The 17,939-nt window shown below is 53.3% G+C and overlaps 6 protein-coding genes across 6 annotated transcripts; 2 read left to right on the top strand and 4 right to left on the bottom strand.

Annotated features, from left to right (window-relative positions):
• Positions 1-943: 943 nt before the first annotated feature.
• Positions 944-3,528, top strand: BDZ83DRAFT_36512 (major facilitator superfamily transporter). Its single transcript, XM_060502609.1, has 6 exons — positions 944-1,418; positions 1,497-1,973; positions 2,060-2,383; positions 2,478-2,661; positions 2,730-2,846; positions 2,919-3,528. Exons 1-6 carry the CDS (start codon positions 1,212-1,214, stop codon positions 3,155-3,157), a joined length of 1,548 nt encoding a protein of 515 aa, XP_060369630.1. The 5' UTR covers positions 944-1,211; the 3' UTR covers positions 3,158-3,528.
• Positions 3,529-3,898: 370 nt separating this feature from the next.
• Positions 3,899-5,653, bottom strand: BDZ83DRAFT_568235 (uncharacterized protein; the record flags this gene model as incomplete). Its single annotated transcript, XM_060504042.1, has 1 exon — positions 3,899-5,653. One exon carries the CDS (start codon positions 5,651-5,653, stop codon positions 3,899-3,901), a length of 1,755 nt encoding a protein of 584 aa, XP_060369629.1.
• Positions 5,654-6,213: 560 nt separating this feature from the next.
• Positions 6,214-7,594, bottom strand: BDZ83DRAFT_605634 (leucine carboxyl methyltransferase). The gene is made up of 2 exons (XM_060507340.1): positions 7,243-7,594; positions 6,214-7,189 (listed from the first exon to the last, which is right to left on the bottom strand). Exons 1-2 carry the CDS (start codon positions 7,505-7,507, stop codon positions 6,366-6,368), a joined length of 1,089 nt encoding a protein of 362 aa, XP_060369628.1. The 5' UTR covers positions 7,508-7,594; the 3' UTR covers positions 6,214-6,365.
• A 2,344-nt stretch (positions 7,595-9,938) lies between these two features.
• BDZ83DRAFT_647853 (uncharacterized protein) lies at positions 9,939-11,128 on the top strand (the record flags this gene model as incomplete). Its single annotated transcript, XM_060510120.1, has 2 exons — positions 9,939-10,079; positions 10,172-11,128. The coding sequence occupies 2 exons, from the start codon at positions 9,939-9,941 to the stop codon at positions 11,126-11,128; spliced, it is 1,098 nt and encodes a 365-aa protein (XP_060369627.1).
• Positions 11,129-12,135: 1,007 nt separating this feature from the next.
• Positions 12,136-15,103, bottom strand: BDZ83DRAFT_568518 (kinesin heavy chain; the record flags this gene model as incomplete). Its single annotated transcript, XM_060504081.1, has 3 exons — positions 12,136-12,382; positions 12,490-14,912; positions 14,981-15,103. 3 exons carry the CDS (start codon positions 15,101-15,103, stop codon positions 12,136-12,138), a joined length of 2,793 nt encoding a protein of 930 aa, XP_060369626.1.
• A 1,427-nt stretch (positions 15,104-16,530) lies between these two features.
• On the bottom strand, positions 16,531-17,189 carry BDZ83DRAFT_568332 (ubiquitin-conjugating enzyme E2 2; the record flags this gene model as incomplete). Its single annotated transcript, XM_060504053.1, has 4 exons — positions 16,531-16,654; positions 16,735-16,959; positions 17,024-17,088; positions 17,148-17,189. 4 exons carry the CDS (start codon positions 17,187-17,189, stop codon positions 16,531-16,533), a joined length of 456 nt encoding a protein of 151 aa, XP_060369625.1.
• Between the last annotated feature and the right edge of the window lie 750 nt (positions 17,190-17,939).

Genomic DNA, 17,939 nt, shown 5'->3' with positions numbered 1-17,939 from the left:
GACAGCTTCTCCAAGCAATCCCGGTGTGCCACCTGGGGTAGTTACGTACAATATCCATAGTTACGACGAATTCGAACCTCGGACTTGCATTTTAGATCAGGGTGTTACTGACGAAAGACAACCGTCGTCTTTGCCACAACCTGCCTCTTTTCCAGAACGCGACAAGACGTGCGGAAACATGTATTCGAACCTCTGATCATCACCTTTTGAAGTGCGTGAGAGGATAGGGCTACCGTGTTCCCTGCTTGCAACCTCTGCCCTGAAAACTAGGGTCTTAATGGAGTAATATGATAGGGGATACATCAGTAGAATAATAATGAGTATGGAGAGAGGGTCACGTCTATTAACGCCTCAAAAAGATTCGGAAGAGTTTCCCTCGAACTTCCCACACGGAACTGAAGAGGAGTTGTCCACTAGACTGTCTTACTTCAACAAGAACATCCCCCATGTCTCACCGAAAGACGGAAAAGGCGGATTTATCACGGCTTCCCGAATATGGCAAGTTCAACAGTTGGAGATGGGTCAACCATTTGAGGGGTAACCTCCCTGCCTCCAAACGCACCCTGAGAGATCGGCCGCCCACAACCTCATCTGATTGGCACGCGCATCAGATCCCGACTGCCCGCTCAGGCAAACAGAGGTTGAACACCCACAGACTACATCTTTGGGGATGAGATGACCTTTAGATTGAACAAGCCCTTCCGGCTTTCATGCCGGCTCCCAAAAAGAAACCTGGAAACGTGGAGAAAGCCCATTGTCTTGGGTTGCGTGCGTCGGACGAATTGGAGTTGCGCGTGGTCGCTTGGATCTGCAGCTCACCCGCATGCGATGCTTGCAACACACGCGTCATAAACTCCAACCTCCTCAACCCCACGTTCGAGATCGGCGAGAATGCCGCTGCCATCGTTGCATCAACTACCTTCGGCAGTCCATTTACCGAGCTTGATACCGCAAGCTTCCCCTCGTCGTTTCCCCATGTAATTGAATTAGTTCCCGTGTTCCCCCCTCTTCCCCACGGGGTAACGGAAATCCTACTAAAAAATAGCTTTATACCAGAGAGGTTCTGTCTTCCTGTGCTACCTTAATTTGTTTCTTCTCGGGTTTAAGCTTCTCAAGGTCATCCCAACCTTTCACCCATCGTCTTCCCCCGTGCCACACCCTCGACGACCTTCGGAGGATATAGATCAAAAACAGAAGCTGTCGCCGGCACCATGGAGACCAACAAGCCTACCGTAGAACAGGATGAGAATACTGTGAAGGGCGAGACCGAGAGTGTCGTGAAGCCCACGGCCTCGAACCCGACTCCCGTGGAATGGGCCCAACACTTTACAAGCCAGGACGAGGCCTGGCATAAGGCCATGGACAAGACTCTCTTACGTCGCGTAGACCGGCGCCTCATGCCGACTCTCGTAGTCATGGTGAGTTTCAAAACATGAATACGAGAAGAATTCCAGCAAAAGCTCCAAAGAGTTCTGACATGGAATAAAACACCACAGTACCTCCTCAACTTCCTCGACCGCTCCAACCTAGCCCAAGCCCGCCAGGGCACCCTCGAACGGGACCTGGGCATGACGGGAACCGACTTCAACCTCGCCACCTCAATCTTCTTCGTCGGCTACCTCCTGATGCAGCTGCCCTCCAACCTCTTGCTCACAAAGGTCAAACCCTCCTTCTACCTCGCCGCCTCCTGCTGCCTCTGGGGCGTCGTCTCGACCTGCAACGCCGCCGCCGACTCCTTCACCCACCTCATCGTCATCCGCTTCTTCCTCGGCTTCGTCGAGGCGCCCTTTTTCCCGGGCGCCGTCTTCCTCATGTCCTCGTGGTACACCCGCGCCGAGCTCACCCGCCGCATTGCCTACCTCTACGCCGGCAACGCCCTCGCCAACATGTTTGGCGGGCTCCTCGGCGCGGGCATCCTCGGCGGTCTGGAGGGGGATTTGGGGATCGCGGGGTGGAGGTGGTTATTCATCATTGTAAGTCATCACTGTCTCCTGTGTTAAGAAAAATTCCACAGTGTCCAAAAGATGAGAATGACTGACATGGCAACGCATCGGCATAGGAAGGCGTAGCAGCCATCGCATTCTCCCTCGTCGCAATGTGGATCCTCCCAGACTACCCTCACACAACCAAGTGGCTCTCGGAGGAGGAGCGCGCCTACGCCGCCTGGCGCCTCATCGAGGACATCCAGGAGGCCGACACGTACGGCGAGCAGGGCATCCTCGACGGCGTCAAGATGGCCGTGCGGGACTACCGCCTCTACATCTTTGTCCTGATGCAGCACGTCTCCCTCATCTCGCAGACGTTTCAGTACTTTTTCCCAACCATTGTCGGCACTCTGGGCTACGGCAAGATTACGACGCTTTGGCTGACTGCGCCCGCGTGGGTAAGTTTGTATTCTTTCCCTGATGGGATTTCAGGTTCCGTCCCAGACTGGGCCGGGGGGACAAGATTCAAGCTCACAATCTCTGTTTCCACAGGCCGCGACATTCCTCATCTCGCTCTGCGTGACTTGGTCCTCCGCAAAGACCAAAGACCGCTCTCTTCACATTGTATGCCTCACGCTCGTCTCCGCCACCGGGAACGCCATCGCCACCGGCTCGAGCAACCTCGGCGCGCGGTACTTTGCCATGTTCCTCATGCCCATGGGCGCCATCTCCGCATGTAAGTCCTCTGATACAGTCTCTTCAGCAACAAAAGAAAAGCGTCTCACGACGGTATAACTCCTACAGATCAAATCATCGTCTCCTGGGTAGCAAACTCCTTCCCCCGACCTCTCGTCAAGCGATCAGCCTGTATCGCCATCGCAAACATGATTGGCAACACGGCCACAATCTACGGATCATACAGTACGTTACCGCCTCACAATTCTTCTCTACAAAGTGGACACAGAACCTAACTAACTAACTAACCAACCCAAGTGTACCCGAGCAGCACGGGACCCCAGTACGTCCCCGGCGGCAGCGCCAACACGGCAATCTGCGTCCTCGTCGCCATCCTCGCCCTCGTCCTCCGCTACCTGCACAAGTGGGAGAACAAGAAGCTCGAACAGGCCGAACTCGACGACGCCGCCGCGCTGGCCGAGGGAGGCGGCGAGAAGACCGCGCCCGTCGATCTAAAGCAGGAGAGGAGGGCTGCTGGTTTCAGGTACATTTACTAAAAGGAACGCCGTCGTCGCGAATGCACTCCCTCCCCTGGAGTGGATGGTGGGAGCTTTTTGTCACGCTTCTATCTGTTCCGTTGGCGAGAGATATAGCTTCTCTCCGTTTTTGTGCTGGGCCGAGTTTGAGAGGGGCCCCTCAGTTCTTGTTGATGGCTTTCTGGGCGGGAGGTTTCCCTTTTGGAAGGCCTTGATGAATTAAGATACCTTAGGGCTTCGAGTTGAAAATGAATGATATCAGAGATTCCGTGAAGTCGTCTCCGCCATACGGAATCCAGCCCATTCCGACTTTTCAGGATACGGAATGAAAATCATCCATGATATGGGGATCCGAATGATGAAGCGGTATTCGCTCAATGACAGAGATTCGCATGACGGAAGTCTCGGGAGCTACATTCCAGTGACATCAGAGCAACGCAACTTTTGATAACAGCCAACATCATCGCAGGGGAGCAACTTAGTGATGAAGACTTGAACTTTGTGAAGAGACGAAATTCCACAGTATTGGGCCTACCCTATGGAGACACTGAGTCTTGAAGTTGGCAAATATCTCCTTGAATGAAGCCAATCACATGCTGCCTCCACTATTTTCCGACACGTAATGCTCAAAGTCGCTCGAAGTCCCTCCTTATGTACAACCCCAACGTGGCCCTTGCAAACGACATTCGTACTTTCGCCTCGAGTCTCAGATGAGCTCTGCTTCTAGCGAAGACAATGATGAGATCTAAGTACTCTCGTAAATCAATCTCTCCAAAACAGTTTCCCGTTCTCTCGGATCAAGGCGGTCTCCACCAAACCTTCACCCATGGCTCCGACTCTACGAATCTGATGAACACGGTCAGACTTGCGTGTGCCAGCCCAGTCACCTATAGTATCAATCTGTAGTAACTCCAAGTGGCAGCCTTGTCCACATATTGTCTCCCAGATCGACTTGGTAACTTCCGCAGGTGTCACCCCCGCTGCATCTGCATCTACTGTTGTTTCGAATTTTCTCTGATATGCACGAGCTCTTCGTCTACACCCGCCATCTCCAGCCCGCACTTCAAGTTCCGAGTTTCGGAGAGTCAGATAGAGATTTCGGAGGCCCCGCATCCGCCCGAGAGACTCACATGCCTCTATCATCTCTGGTGAGCTCGTTTGGAACGTAGGCACAGTGATCGTGACTGTCAGATCCTGCACCCAGATGCATGTCTCAGACAGCACGCATAAGTCCTGCGGCGCGATTCTGGGATACTCCTGCATTGAATGAGAGCCGTAGGAGGGGCGAATACTTAGCTTGCGCAGGGATCCTCCAAATTTGGACAGCGCAAACTGTATGGTTGGTGAAGGTACTCGACCCTCGAGCGAGAGAGATGTCAAGGCTGGCATGATGGCTAGGAACTCAACAGCTACGTCTCCCCGGTTCGCGACCCCCTCCCAAGCAGGTCGGGGACCAACGATAACTTCATTGTAGTTTAACTCCAGACTTTCGAGTTGGTGGAATCTGGCATGCGTCGTAAGCCATGGTAACTCTCCAGGACTTGCGGTCAATCTCAGATGACGCAGTGCCGCGAAGTCCGTCGCCCTGAACCACGCCATGAGCCTATCGGGGTTGGTTTTCTGTAGTGTCAGAGAACGCAGTGAACCGAGCTCTGGTGACTTCAAAATCCTTGACAGGTCCTTCCCCAGTACAATACCGTGGTCGAGTGTTTGCGCGATTAACGCTTGCAGCTCATTCTCGAAATCTGCGTCGTATTTCCGCTTGTGTCTGCCTCCAAAGAATGGTTCCAGCTTTACTGTCTTGAGATTCGGTGATAGGCCTCCAATGAGACGTAGCATAACCGATTCGTTTGTATGTGCAATGGATGTCTGGTAATACTCTTTTATAGAGATGCTATGCAATTGGGGCGCAAGAAGAAGTGCAACATCATGCGCGTTGATGGCAGCGCCTTCATTGCAGTGAAGATCGAAAGCATTGAGTTCTAGCCGACAACTTGGATGATGCGTGCGAATGGTTTCGAGGAGAAGAGGCGAAAAGCTACTTTCATGTTCAATGACTATGTTGGTCAGTCCGGGCAGCGCTTCGAGCAGTCTGATCATGGGAGTCCACGCTTCGGGATCGACAAAGGCATCGCGAAGGCGTCGGTTCTCTGGTGACTTGTGCTTGAAATAGAACGAGGTCTCCTTTGGAACAGGCAGTATCATGTGTCGGTCAGGCGAGTAGAGATCGCTGTGAGGGAGCGACTTGTCCAGGAAGGTCATCCTCAGGCGCCTGACATGCCTGGCTGAGTTTGTGCGTCCAAGGACTGCGAGCCAGGAATCGACATCACGCTGTAGTCTCCGGGGGTGCTTGACGAGGATATGGATGTCGCGGAACAAGAAGCAAGCGGCGGCGGCATGGAAGGCTTTGTTGGTGAGGGAAAAAGAGGACAAATCGGGCCCAGCAATGCCGTCGAGATGACCCGCGATGCTGATGAGGGTCTCAGCCGGAAGTATGTCCAGTATTCTCGTGGCCATTGTAGCTTCAGTCACTCGGCTGGTGTCGCAGTCGCAAAAGAAGCACTCGAAGAGGATGAAGAAGGATAATCAGAGACATCGTGGGTGGGCTTGCGTCAACAGGAGACAGAAACGTGTTGGACGAGGGAAAAAGCACCTCCTTGGGCGAGGTTGGCTCACTTGCGTTGTTTGCTAGAGAAGAGTGGGTTTGGAGTCCTGATAGGGAAAGGGAAGGATTGGTTGGTGCAAGCACGCACACCAAGCCCGTCACCAACCAACGACAATCAGGAAGTCGGAAGTCGTGGGCCGGCTTCCAACCGACGCGGGAACGGAAAAGACGCCGGGCTGGGAAGGTGTTGGCCGAGACAGTTGGGTAAACAGACAAAGTAGGCGAGCTCTGCTTTTCCAGCGGCCAACTGCAGCTTGGCTGCTCAAAGTACTGACAATGGAAGTGATTACCTCAGAAGAGACGACCCGGGAAAGTTTCCAAGAACCAAACATACAACATCCCCATGACCATGGTGATTTGAGAGAGAGAACCATCTAAACCCAAGTTCGAGAAGCCAAGCAGAGCCTCAATTGGGTTGGTGACGATTGGGGGGGAGTTATTCATCTATCAGAAGGGGGGTAACTAACAGTTCAGCGTCGGTTGACCAGTCTGAGACACATCTCAATTAATAATGTTTCTGCTTAAGCGAAGCGGCACAGCTGTCTTGCGGCTTGCTTGGGTCACTCATAACTCCCCGTCGGCATTTCCCATCGTAAATCCGGCGCCTCTCCATCCCCATGCGATAACGTAGTGGTCGGCCAACAGCTTCCACTCCTCCACCTCGTCGAGGCCCTCTAAACGGTCCACTCTCTCCTTTTCCTCGCTTGGCACCCAGCTTTCCCAAATCCGTTCCACGGTCAGCGTCTTGGCGTGTTCGAAGCCTGCATCGCTGAGACGCTGCATCTGATCCTGCGGCAGCTTATAATCTTCTAGAGTAGGCATGCGTATTCTCCTTGCTGCGAGGTTGGAAGTCATCATCTTGCCGAAAGGGTCGTCAGGTCTGATTGGTTCGTAGACCACAATGGCGAGATTAGGAATCTTTTGCTCAAATAAGGACACGACTTGCTTCGTTGTAGATGTCTCCAAGTAGCAGAGGCAGCATTCTGAGATGAGTAGAGTAGGAACATCTGTTCGGATACCTGCAAGAGGTGTTGCGCCGTCCTGCACCATTTCTCGGAGATCCCGCGCATGACAATAGTATTTGTCTGACGCGGATGGCTGACAGCTCCATGAACCATCTTCCTCAACCGAGGGGACTCCGAGGATGTTTCGCAATGGAGGGGCTGCTTGCACTATACGTGCCTTCTTGCGAACTGTGACTGAGAAGTCTATCTCATGGTAGACCAGCCGAGGCCTTTTTGCCCTGGGAAAGAGACGAAACGGGCGTGTGTCGGTGCCGGCACCCAGGGAGATGATTTGTCTCTCATTTGAACCAGGTTGCGCACTGTCAGACTCGTCCAAGAAGCTGTCAATGAGATTATCGAGAGCAACGGTCCTCGTGTAAGTGCCTGAAATAGCGGTCAACCTCCATACTCGACGGAAGCAGGCCAGAGACACGGACCTCGATTGATGATTGGGAGTCTCCTTGGAGGGGGTCCATTGATGTTGTCGACAAAGAAGTGGGCGTAGGGGTCGGCGAGATATCCCACATTGACGGCACTCAAACGTGAGCCGGCAGCGTCATCGTCAGTCCCCTGAATCGTCTGATCGTGAGTCGGGCCCGAGGATGAGGGGCCGCCGCCAGGACCTCTTCCGTGTCCGCGACCGACCCGGCCACCTCTCGCTCCGCGGAGAGAGAGTAGATTTGGTATCGGATGTCCAGACATGAGGGATGTTGTTGCGGGGAGCGGGCGTGAGTTGGAAGATGTTCCGGTAGCAGCAACAGTGAAGTGTAGGTGTGGGTGACGTAGGAGGGGAACTGTTAGGTGGGGCATCGTAGTGCAACGCTGCGTGTCAATCAGTGGAATAGGGTATGGCCCGTGCCCAACCGCCTTCAACGGTCCGGAGCCGGCTCCGTCGTCCACTTAGGGCCCTTTTCTGGCACTCCCGTAACGTCGTCTTCCCTATTTTGCTAAGTATGTGCAAGCTATCTCTGGGGGAATCTTACAAATAAAGAGCAAATATGAGAGCATATCTGTACATGTTGTAGGTTTAGCTGACTTTTCTGACCATTAGGATTGAATACGTTCTGTATATTAGATAGCCGGAATCAGTACTCACCCATACCAGACTTTTGATCCCTTTTCAGTACTCACTTCTCGTATGAGCATTCGAATTTCGGAATTCCAGACGATTCAAATAAGCAGTCTCCATCAGAGCGCTGCTTGCGAACACTGAGGACTTAGAAAGATGCAGAAGCTGCATAGCACCTTGGTGCTGAAATGGGATGAAGCTCACAGTGTTCACAGTCATGTAGACCTCACCTATTCATGTTTCTGTTTCAAATCACACCAGTAGTTTTCCACCGTTCCCGGATCATCTTTTGACAAGGTTGGTACACCTCGAAGCGATATAGCCATGTAGCATTCGCATTTCTTTTGCAGGACACAGCGCCAGTATCGACCCGTTACCCCCAGGAATGAATACCTTGTCAATTAGCTCGCGAATTCGATGGCAGCCCAATCCAATTCGAACGCCCTTCGACCAACGTCACCAATATTCTACTCATTCGAGTGTCATGATCAATCAGGATGTGTGAAAACCCAAAAGTATGACGGTATCTGATGAGCCAACAGAGCCAACCCCTGGGAGGTAAACATTGTGGAATCTGACACCACATGCCGAATACCAACACATTGCCCGTCACTGGTCCATACAGTGTGCCTACGAAATCAATATATGGCAGCGAGAACAAGATCTACACGTACAAGTATACCAACACAAATACTCACGGATCTATCTATTGGGCAAGTTAAATTAAGTCTGCACATAGACTTAGATGTCAAGATCTCAAAGTTGGCTCCGGATGAGTTACACTCGAATTATAATGTAGTCTTTTAGAGCATGGAGATCAAAAGGTTCAATAAACACCGAGCGCGCATGGCTCAACATTGTATCAATCGGCTGTAGACATCATTCACAAAGACACTAATTATGGGGGCCAGCGTCTGAGGGGACCCCAAAACAAATGTCCGGATCCTTTCGGATATGTCGGGGTCGGGCGCCTCATGACCGAATAAGCTTCAGGAACATGCGCCGCTCTCAAACTTCGTTGTAGGGATCGTCCGATATCACGGATGGCATAGAGACTTTTTCGAAACCGACGAACAGAGTCCGATTCCAATCATGCAAAGACAGGACACTACGCACCAGAGAAAGGAAAGGCCAAATATCAGGTTTCATGCAGGCGACCTCCTCTCCCTCAAAAGACCAAAAGGCGAACAGAGCCATCACGGAATAAGGCGACGCAAGCGTCGTATATTTTCAAAGTCGACAGCCTCGTAAACAAGTCAACTCTGGCCGGGCGCCCGCACATTACCTGATCTCAACGAATAAACTGGAAAAAGCAAGTGGAAAAGCGCGAACCGGCGTGAAGTTGCACACATTGTAGGTGAGCAAGCATGCACGCGGGCGGCACAGAAACCTGGTTCCAGAAGCCCAACAGCCCTCCCTGCCTGGCGACACTGCTCAAAGCCAAGATAATCCTGAATCGACAAACAAATTGCTTTCGTATTCTTGGCTTCGATCCAGGGCTTTCGCTCTTCGTCGCTTGTCGCTTATTCCTCGCTTGTCCGAGAGTCAGAGGTCGTACGGCGCGGCGCATCGCCATTGCTCCGTTCCACGATACCGCCCGTTCCGTTGGCTCTTGGGGAGGCGAAATGTTCAATGTGGAAGGATTTAGTGGAGCACGGAAAGTGGCTGTGTCAGCCTGCTGCCTGGTGAAAAGCTGCCGCTATCCATTAGGTCGTGCATTCACGCCTCCCCAAGATCCCGGGCGGCGTACTTCCTTAGGTACGGGTAGCAGTACTTCGTCTGCAGGGTACTTTCCTCCCCGGTGCGTCTCACGCGTCACGTCAAGGTACCTTGGATGAGGTGAACCCCCCGACGCAGGAGCTGCGCAGTGACCAGTGACATGTTCAAGTGAATCGCCGCCTAGAGCTCGTTTCCCTTTTGACGTCTGACACCCCTCCATTTCCTGACGGTTCATTCTTTCCCTTCATTTAAGAGAACCTTCAAACTCCAACATTTGTACTTTTTTCCAGCATCATCATCATCATCATCGTAATTTTGATTTTGGGAGCATATCAAACCGCAAACATGTACACGCGGCTGCAGCACTTTGCCGACGCCGTCTACAAAAGGGCCGTCGAAGAGACTCCTCGCGAACCCGAGCTTCCCGGCTGGTCCTTTTGGGTCTTCCTCGCTGACTTCATCGTCTTCCTCCCCATCATCCTCTGGGTAAGCCTTGTCTCCCGCCTCCCTTCCGAGGCCACTTTCAGTGCGGCCCTTCATATCATGAACCCGTTCCCACTAACACATGCACCGTCTAGACGTCCTATACCCTCCACCAGGTCTACCCCATCTTCGCCATCGTCGAGGACGAGAACCCGCCCGCCTACGACCCCGTCAACCTCGCCGAAGATGAGGGCGCCATCCCCTCCGCTGGCCCCGAGGTCCGCCCCGACGGCCCCGTCCCCCAAACAAAGGTGACCGGAGGCCGCCCCACCACCGTCACCTCCTCCATCCGCTCCATCAACCGCCTCCTGACCACCTACGGCGGCTGGCGCTCAAACTTCCGCGGCTTCGGCGTCTACTTTGTCCAGGCCCTCGCAACCAACTTCCTCTTTGGCATCTTCTCCTCCTTCCTCCCGGACATCCTCGCCTCCCTCGCGACTCTCCTCTCCGCTCTCGCCCTTGTTCAGCTCTCCGCCGTCTGGGTCCACATCGTCATCACCCCCTCGAGCTCCGACTACTTCTGGAAGCGACTGCCCCCCTTCAAGCGCACCTTTGACGCCACCGCGAAGCCCGTCGCCGCCTACTGGCTCGCAGAGCAGGTCGCCACCTGGGTCCCCATCGCCGTCGGCTGGGCTCTCGGCCTCGACCTCCCTAATTTCCAGTTCGGCAAGCCCAACTCGGTCGTCTCCCAGCCCCAGAGCTCCGACGCCTGGAAGAGCATCGTCATCACCCTCATCAGCATCGCCTTCCAGATCATCATCGTCATCCCTGCCCACGTCGTCCTCGTCCGCGTCCAGGCCTCCCTCATCCCCGAGGAGGCAAACACCATCATCCCCTTTGACCGCTCCTTCAAGGGCAAGGTCGAGCCCCGCGTCGTCGGAGGCAAGGGCTACGCCACCATGGACGACGCCTGGAGCGGCTTCTCCCGCAACGCGTGGAAGCGCCTCGTCATCCTCTATGTCAAGATCTTTGCCGTCTCCTTTGCCGCTTTTGCGCTCATGGCCGCTGTTGTCATTCCCGAGATCATCGTCTTCAGCAAGCTCGCCAAATAAATGCTTGGCTGGCACTTGAAATCTCCAGACGCCATCTCTATCAACTCTAAGGCTATTGCACTTATATAATCGGTTACGCCCTTCAAGGCTCGCAAGGATGCGTTGATGGGAAGGAAGCGGATAAAGCTTGATACGCTGTACTTGAATTTGCGCCTCAACATGCACTAAATCGTCTCTTAGCTGGCTGGATAGTCTCTGCTTCTAGTATTGTTATCACAACTCCATACCCAAACAAAACAGAGAATGAAAGATTGAAATCAATGTATCACCATAATCATCATCATCAGAACGTGAACAGCCAAAGTCTTTCTTTCTAGTGTCATTAAACCGTCAAATGTCTTGGGTTTCATAAGTAGTGAGGTCCTTTCGTGAACAATACCAACTCCCTAGACAATGCAGCAGCAGCGGCGAGAAGGCAAAAAGTGTTTTGTCTCGTCAGCCGTTCTTCTCATCCATTCTGTATGTTCTCGTGGTGTCGGTCGTCCACCCTCACACACAAAAGGGATCTCATCGTTTCCCTTCGACCCTATTCCCTCCCACGGCCACCAAAATCCTCCTTTCTTGACCGAAAATGACAAAAGACCGCCCAGAAACTTGCTTGTAAAGCCAGAATCCAACAGCAATGCAGACCCGCCCAAACAAAAGAAAAGGAGGAAGAAGAAAATTCAACATCAAAAGGGAGAGGGAAACCCCTTCTTTCCCAGTTCCGTAATTTGTGCTCGAGCTTGCATGTGAATCTTTTGCATATTTCGTCGTCTTCTTCTTCTCCAGTATACTGACCAAGAAGAACCAAGGTGAAGAAAGGCCTCTGCGAAGAGGAAGGGAGTCTTGCCGCCGTCAGGATCAACACAGCGGGGGTATAGCGGTCTAGTCCGCATCAAGCTGTGATCTAACTTGTACGTTGTCGTGCGTCTATTCGAAGGGTGAGGGCGTATCTCCCTGTACGGTCTCCCGACGTCAGGGTGCCCCAAAGGATCAAGGGTATAACAGGGCATGCGGTATGCAACTTAAGACTTCTGAGAGAAGAACCAACTGCTTCGCTTGCCGGCGCTGCCCTCGTTCTGCTGGATGCTGTTGATGACAGGGATGGAAGGTCCCTGGTTATCAGCACCGCCACCACGGAGGGGTTTGGCGATGCGGCTGCCAGCACCAGAAAAACTGAAGCCGCCCAACGAGGGAGAGTTCAGGCCGCGAGTGCTGCCAGCCTTGGCTGCCTCCAGCCTCTCCTTGACAGCAGCAAGCTGAACCTCAAACCTACAGAACACGAATCGTTAGCAATGGTACGGCGCAAAGCAAAAACAGACAACAGAGATTGAGGGGTTGAAGGGTAGACAGAAACATGAATCGCAAGGGGGTCGTACTTGTGGTTCGCAGAAGCCATCTTCTCCTGGCTATCCTGTAGCAGGCTCTCCAAGCTCTGGATGCGCTCGTTACGAGCAATGAGTTTACGCTCAGCAATGGCCACCTCCTTCTTCAGTGCCGAGTTCTGCTCGACGAGCTGGCGCTGAACCTGAGTTAGCTGCTCAAGGTTCCTCTCCAGGAAGGCCATCTTCTTCTGTTGGGCCCTGTTGTTGGATGAGCGGAGCACGTTGTTATACTGCTCTCTTGTCTCGTCAAGCGAGATTTCGAGCTCAACCACACGCTCGCAACGGTTCTGAAGATCGCGCATAAGGCTCTTCTTCATAATGTCAAACTCGGCAATCTGTTGCTGAATCGACTTGCCATTCGCCATGGGCGCGGCGGTACCAGCCTTGACTCTCTGTTGGAGATCCTCGATAAGGGTCTTCATCTTGGAGTTCTCGGCAGCCTTCTGGGCAATCTCAGCTTTGAGCTCATCAACAAGCTCCATAGACGTGGTCTGCTTGTTGGAGTAGGCACTCTCCAGGCGAGCCTTAATCTCCTCGACATCGTTCTCCCCAAGGTTGCGGGTCAGGAGCTCTTCGTACTCCTGCTGGAGAGCCGAGAGGCGGTCTTCGAGCTCGGCTCTGCGACGGGCATCGGCTTCGCTCGAGGAAGCACTGTAGACAGACAGCTCAGCTTGTCTAACGATTCCTTGGATCTCGACGAAGCGCGACTTGAGAGCCTGAAGCTCATCAGGGTTGACAACCTCGCCCGTGGAGCTGACCTCGTGAAGGGCCTCCAGTTGGGAAATAGCCTCCGAGATAGCCTTCTCGTTGTCGCTGAACACATCGGCGCCAAGGTCGAAGCCAGCCATCATCTTGGCCATCTTCTCAGCCTTCTTCTTCTCCTTCTCATCGAGGACGGCACTTGTTTCCTTGGCGCTCATCTTCACGTCCAGAAGCTGCTGCTTGACCTCGTCCAACTCTGCAGTCAGCTCGGCATTTTGCTCCTTGAGCGCATCCATGGTGATCTGCGCCTCCTTGCCCTCAAAGGTAAGTCGCTCAATCTGCATCTTGACCTCGTTCACCTCCCCGTTCAGCTTCTCATTTTCCTTCCCAGTCTTTGCATCGTGCTCCTTGAGGTAGGCAAGCTCCTCTTTGGTCTCCCGAAGAGTCTTTTCTGCTGCGTTGAACTGAGACTCCTTCTCGGCAATCTGGTCCTGGAGCTCGTTCTCCCGGCGCAGGAACTCGTCGCGCTCATCCTTGTCGAGTGGTAAGCTTGGAGTTCCTGATCGCTCGGAGATGGCTGGGGTCTCGGATCTGCTGTCGGGTAGGAGGCGGGAAGGTGTTGAAGGACGAGGCGCCTTTGCTTCGGCTTTGGTCCCGGCTACGCCATCTGCGGACAAGGGGGCCACCCATCTGTCCTTGGGAACGGCCTCCCCGGCACGCCAGAGCTGAACTTCGCCTTCCAAATTTGAGAGATACGTTTCGAAAGTCGAGATTTGGCCTCTGGCCTTGCCGAGTAGTGCCTTGAGTTCGGAGGGACTGAGCTCGGCGTTGATCTTGGCCTTGTTCTTGATTGCCTTTGCACGAGTACCGAATCGGAGGGTGCCGAGGGTTTCAGCGTCGTTGTAACTACTGGGAGAGCAATTAATGATGAGTGTTGTTCGACTGTTACCTCCCAGAGATTCTTGGAGAATACGGGTCAACTTGGAATCGCGGTAGGGGACGTGGGATGATCTGCCGTCGGTCAAGGCGTTGATGACCATTCCGAGAGCACTCAAACTCTTGTTGATCTTCTTTGCTTCCTCCAGCGTCTGACCACTGGCGCCGGTCTTTCCAACCTTTTCGCTACCGGCCAAATCGACCAGGAAAAGCTGACCACTCTTTGCCGATCCGGTCTCGACATTCTTTTGGGTAATGGTAACGACGAAGATGGAATGCGAACGGGAAGATTCCTGGTTCATGTTGGTTGCAGAAACGGCTCGGGCGTTTCCACCTCTTCTCATAACCTCGTAGACTTCCTGGACGCTGGAGACATAGACCTCGAGAAGGCCCTTGACGTAGACACCGCGATTCTTTTCTTCGTGGACGGGAAGGTTGTCGTTTTGGGGCGCAAGCAAATCGCGAATCCTCTCCATGTAGATTTCCATATAACTGACTCGAACCGTGTACTCGATAGTGCTGGGACTAGACATGATACTGGCGAAGATTTGTTCGACGATACGGGGGATAATACCTCGACCCTCCTCGTCGTCGATGCTGGAACCCATCATGGTGTAGGATTTTCCGGCACCCGTCTGACCATAGGCGAAGACGGTTCCGTTGTAACCATTGAGAATATCATCGACGGTCGATCGGATGGAAAAGTCGAAAATATCGGACTGCTTACACTCCATGTCGAAGACACGGTCGAAGGTGAAGGAGCCCTGGGCTTCCTTGGACTAGAAGTATATGAGTCAACTTGGTGCCGGCATGCGCGATGTCAAGCGCCAGGCAGGGAGGCACTTACGTCGAGAGTACATGTTTCCTCGCTACTGAAGGAGACAATGGGTTGGCCGCCCGACGCCAGTTCCACTTTGTTCTGTGGACGGAATCGGGCGACGACCTTGATACTGTTGTTTGCGCCAGACATGGTGACGGTATTTCAGACCAAGAGAGGTCGAAGCCGGGGTCGTGAGGTTGCGATCGGGACAAGATGTTGCGAGATAGGGGGGTTGAGGTTGCGAGGCACTCGGTGGCCGCAGCTCGGCAACGGGGGGTTTGTGTTGAAAGGACACACACAAACAAGGCGGGTGGGATGAAATGACGGTGTGCGGATGTGGAAAGGCTGCTAGAATGACATATCGCAGGTGTTGCAGGGCGATGATGCAAGGAGAAAGGAACAGCGACAGCACAAACCAGCGGCAGTAGCAGCCAGAAAGGCAGTCGGTCAGAAAGCGAGAGAGGAGGGAGATGTGTGGTTGTATTGTTTGGAAAACGGGGTTTGGGGGGGCTTTTGGGGGGTTGAGATGCAAATGACGGGACGCGCTAGAAATCGCGTAGAATTATTTGATGGCAGCAAGACAGAGCACAGAATGCAGATGCAGAGGGGGAAAGCAAGGTCCACGGGTACCTTCCCACCGTTCCTTCAGTTCCCAAAGTCACAAGTCACTGCTAAGGTAAGGTAAGGTACTAGGTATTCAGGCCCAAAAACAAACCAATCCCATCCCGCCATGGTCACTTCACGCTGGTCGTTTCATCCCCACCTCGTCGTCTTTCCCAAAGCACAGCCGAGGGGTCCCCATCCCAGACAGGTAAAGTCCCCTGTTCTACTGCTGGAATGGACGGATACAGTGGCACGCATCGGCCATGCAGTGCCCAACGGGACTGGCTGCACTTGGACACTGACCATCACGGGCAGGCATGTTGGTACTACAGATGGCCCGGCGCATGGCACACTAATTAGAGGAACATCCGGCCGAGCACGCGACAGAGATTTGCTGACGAGAGTTTGCACTTTGCACGGTTGACCAAGTGGACTGGGAGTTGGGGACTGGCCTTTTGGCCGAGTTTTGTTATGGTGGACTGCTCCGCTTTTGCCTGTGAATTCATAATAAACAACTACGGGCCGCATGTTGTTCAACAGATTTGGTATTTCGCTACTTATGAGGTCCCAAATGCACTTCCCGCGAACTCCCCTGTAAAGCCAGATGAAGACGAACCTAACGTCACCGACGACGGGTGACTCAACGGATAGGAAAAGCAAAGCACGTCCACGAAACGCCTATCGCAACATGGGGTCGCCCCAAAAGCCACTTAGAGAGGACAGTACGAGCCGAAACGCCAAATCCCCCCACTCCCACCTCATCGGGTACCCCAGTTGCTTAATGCGAAGAAGATCAAGACATCTGTCTGGTCAGCCCTGGGTGTAGCTCATGTCAATCTGCCCCTCGTTCGGCCCTCTAGCATCCCCTCACAGCCCAGCAGCTTATTCCTACACGAGCCATACCCTGCTGAAGTAAGGCGCGAACATTCTCATTCATAACAGTCGTATGTATGCGTCGTGATAGTCATGTCGATTTAATCGTCCCAGCTCTTCTCGACAGTCTCACGAACCCGCTTCGTGTACTCCTTGCGGTTATCCTTGTAGAGGTTCGACGCTTCAACGTTCGCTGGGGAGCCCGTGTTTGGGTCGTTAAGCAAACTAATGATGCGAGTTAGCCAAAATCAGCTTCGTAGCTCGCAAACTGGCACCTAGGATCCCTCGAGTAAAACAGCTCTCACCTCTGAATGCTCGTCAACACAGCCGCGACATCATATGTAGGACTCCAGCGGTTCTGCAAGATATCCAAGCAAAGCTCTCCTGTAGCGTAGACATTCGGGTGGAACATCTGGCTGATGAACTTGACCGCGGGTGGCTTGTTGGGGTATTGCTCCTCGAACTGCATGACGAGTCTAAAAGTACCGTCTTCGAATGGAGTATCGGCGGGACCAATAATCACGGCGTTCCTAAATCAAGCCTTGTCAGTCATCGTCGGCACATTCGGCAGATTCGGGGTTTGGTCGAGCATACCAGGTCATGACGTTGTCGGGGACGGGCGAGGCGGAAACGCCAGCGGGAGGATCAGTCTGCATACGCTACTCGATGCGTCAGAATCATACACCAAAAAAATTTCATTCTGGGCATCGTAGCTTACCTTGAAGTCACGCATCAAGCGACGGCGGGCGGCGGTAGACATGGTGGCGGTCGGTGACTGATTACCAAGACTGAGGGGTCAGAGGATCGCAACTGCCGTCGAGGAAGGACGGACGAGAACCAGGCGTTCGGTTCGAAACGTGGGCGGTCGGCGTATATATCCTCGCTGGGTATCGGGAATGCTGAAATTTCTGGAGATCTCTGTCACTTACGATGTGTGATGGAGAACGTTGCAGAATGGTCATATGGTTCACAGGCGAGAGTCCGAAAGAATGGCGCGGGAAGCACTCGCCTTCACCACCGCCTTCCGCTTGGGCCAGTGGGTGGGTCTCATATTTTGGTCCAATCATGTTGAGCGATACTAAGCGCGAATCACCCGATAACAGAATGGCACTTGAGACCTGGAGTCTCCAATACCTTAGGTACCTAAACACCAAACGCCCGCGGGCAGTCACGACTCAAGCCTCCTGTCTCTCCATGACACTGTCTGGACCGCAAGTTGGACCATTCAACTGAGGTGCTTCTGACAGACACTGATTGGGTGTAAATCATGAATATCGCTTGCTATTTTGTCATATTGTTGAGAGTCGCATCTAGCTTACCTCAAGAGGCAGTATATACAAAGATACTCAAATGCACCAACTTGCATACTAGCGAGGTATAGCTTGTCTTTTGCATACGCGGGCTGAGTCTTCGTTCGATGGAGGACTTGTTCAAAGGTATTTATAGTTGCGCTGCAGGATTGCCATAACAGTGATCATCTGTATGCCGCGAAATTCCGGGGGGGGGGGGG

The sequence above is a fragment of the Colletotrichum acutatum genome (assembly GCF_030867785.1).
Source record: "Colletotrichum acutatum strain CBS 112980 chromosome Unknown BDZ83scaffold_11, whole genome shotgun sequence".
Classification (NCBI taxonomy): Eukaryota; Fungi; Ascomycota; class Sordariomycetes; order Glomerellales; family Glomerellaceae; genus Colletotrichum; species Colletotrichum acutatum.
The sequence above is the reverse complement of the archived record's forward strand: the minus strand, read 5'-3'. Positions and strand labels throughout refer to the sequence as shown.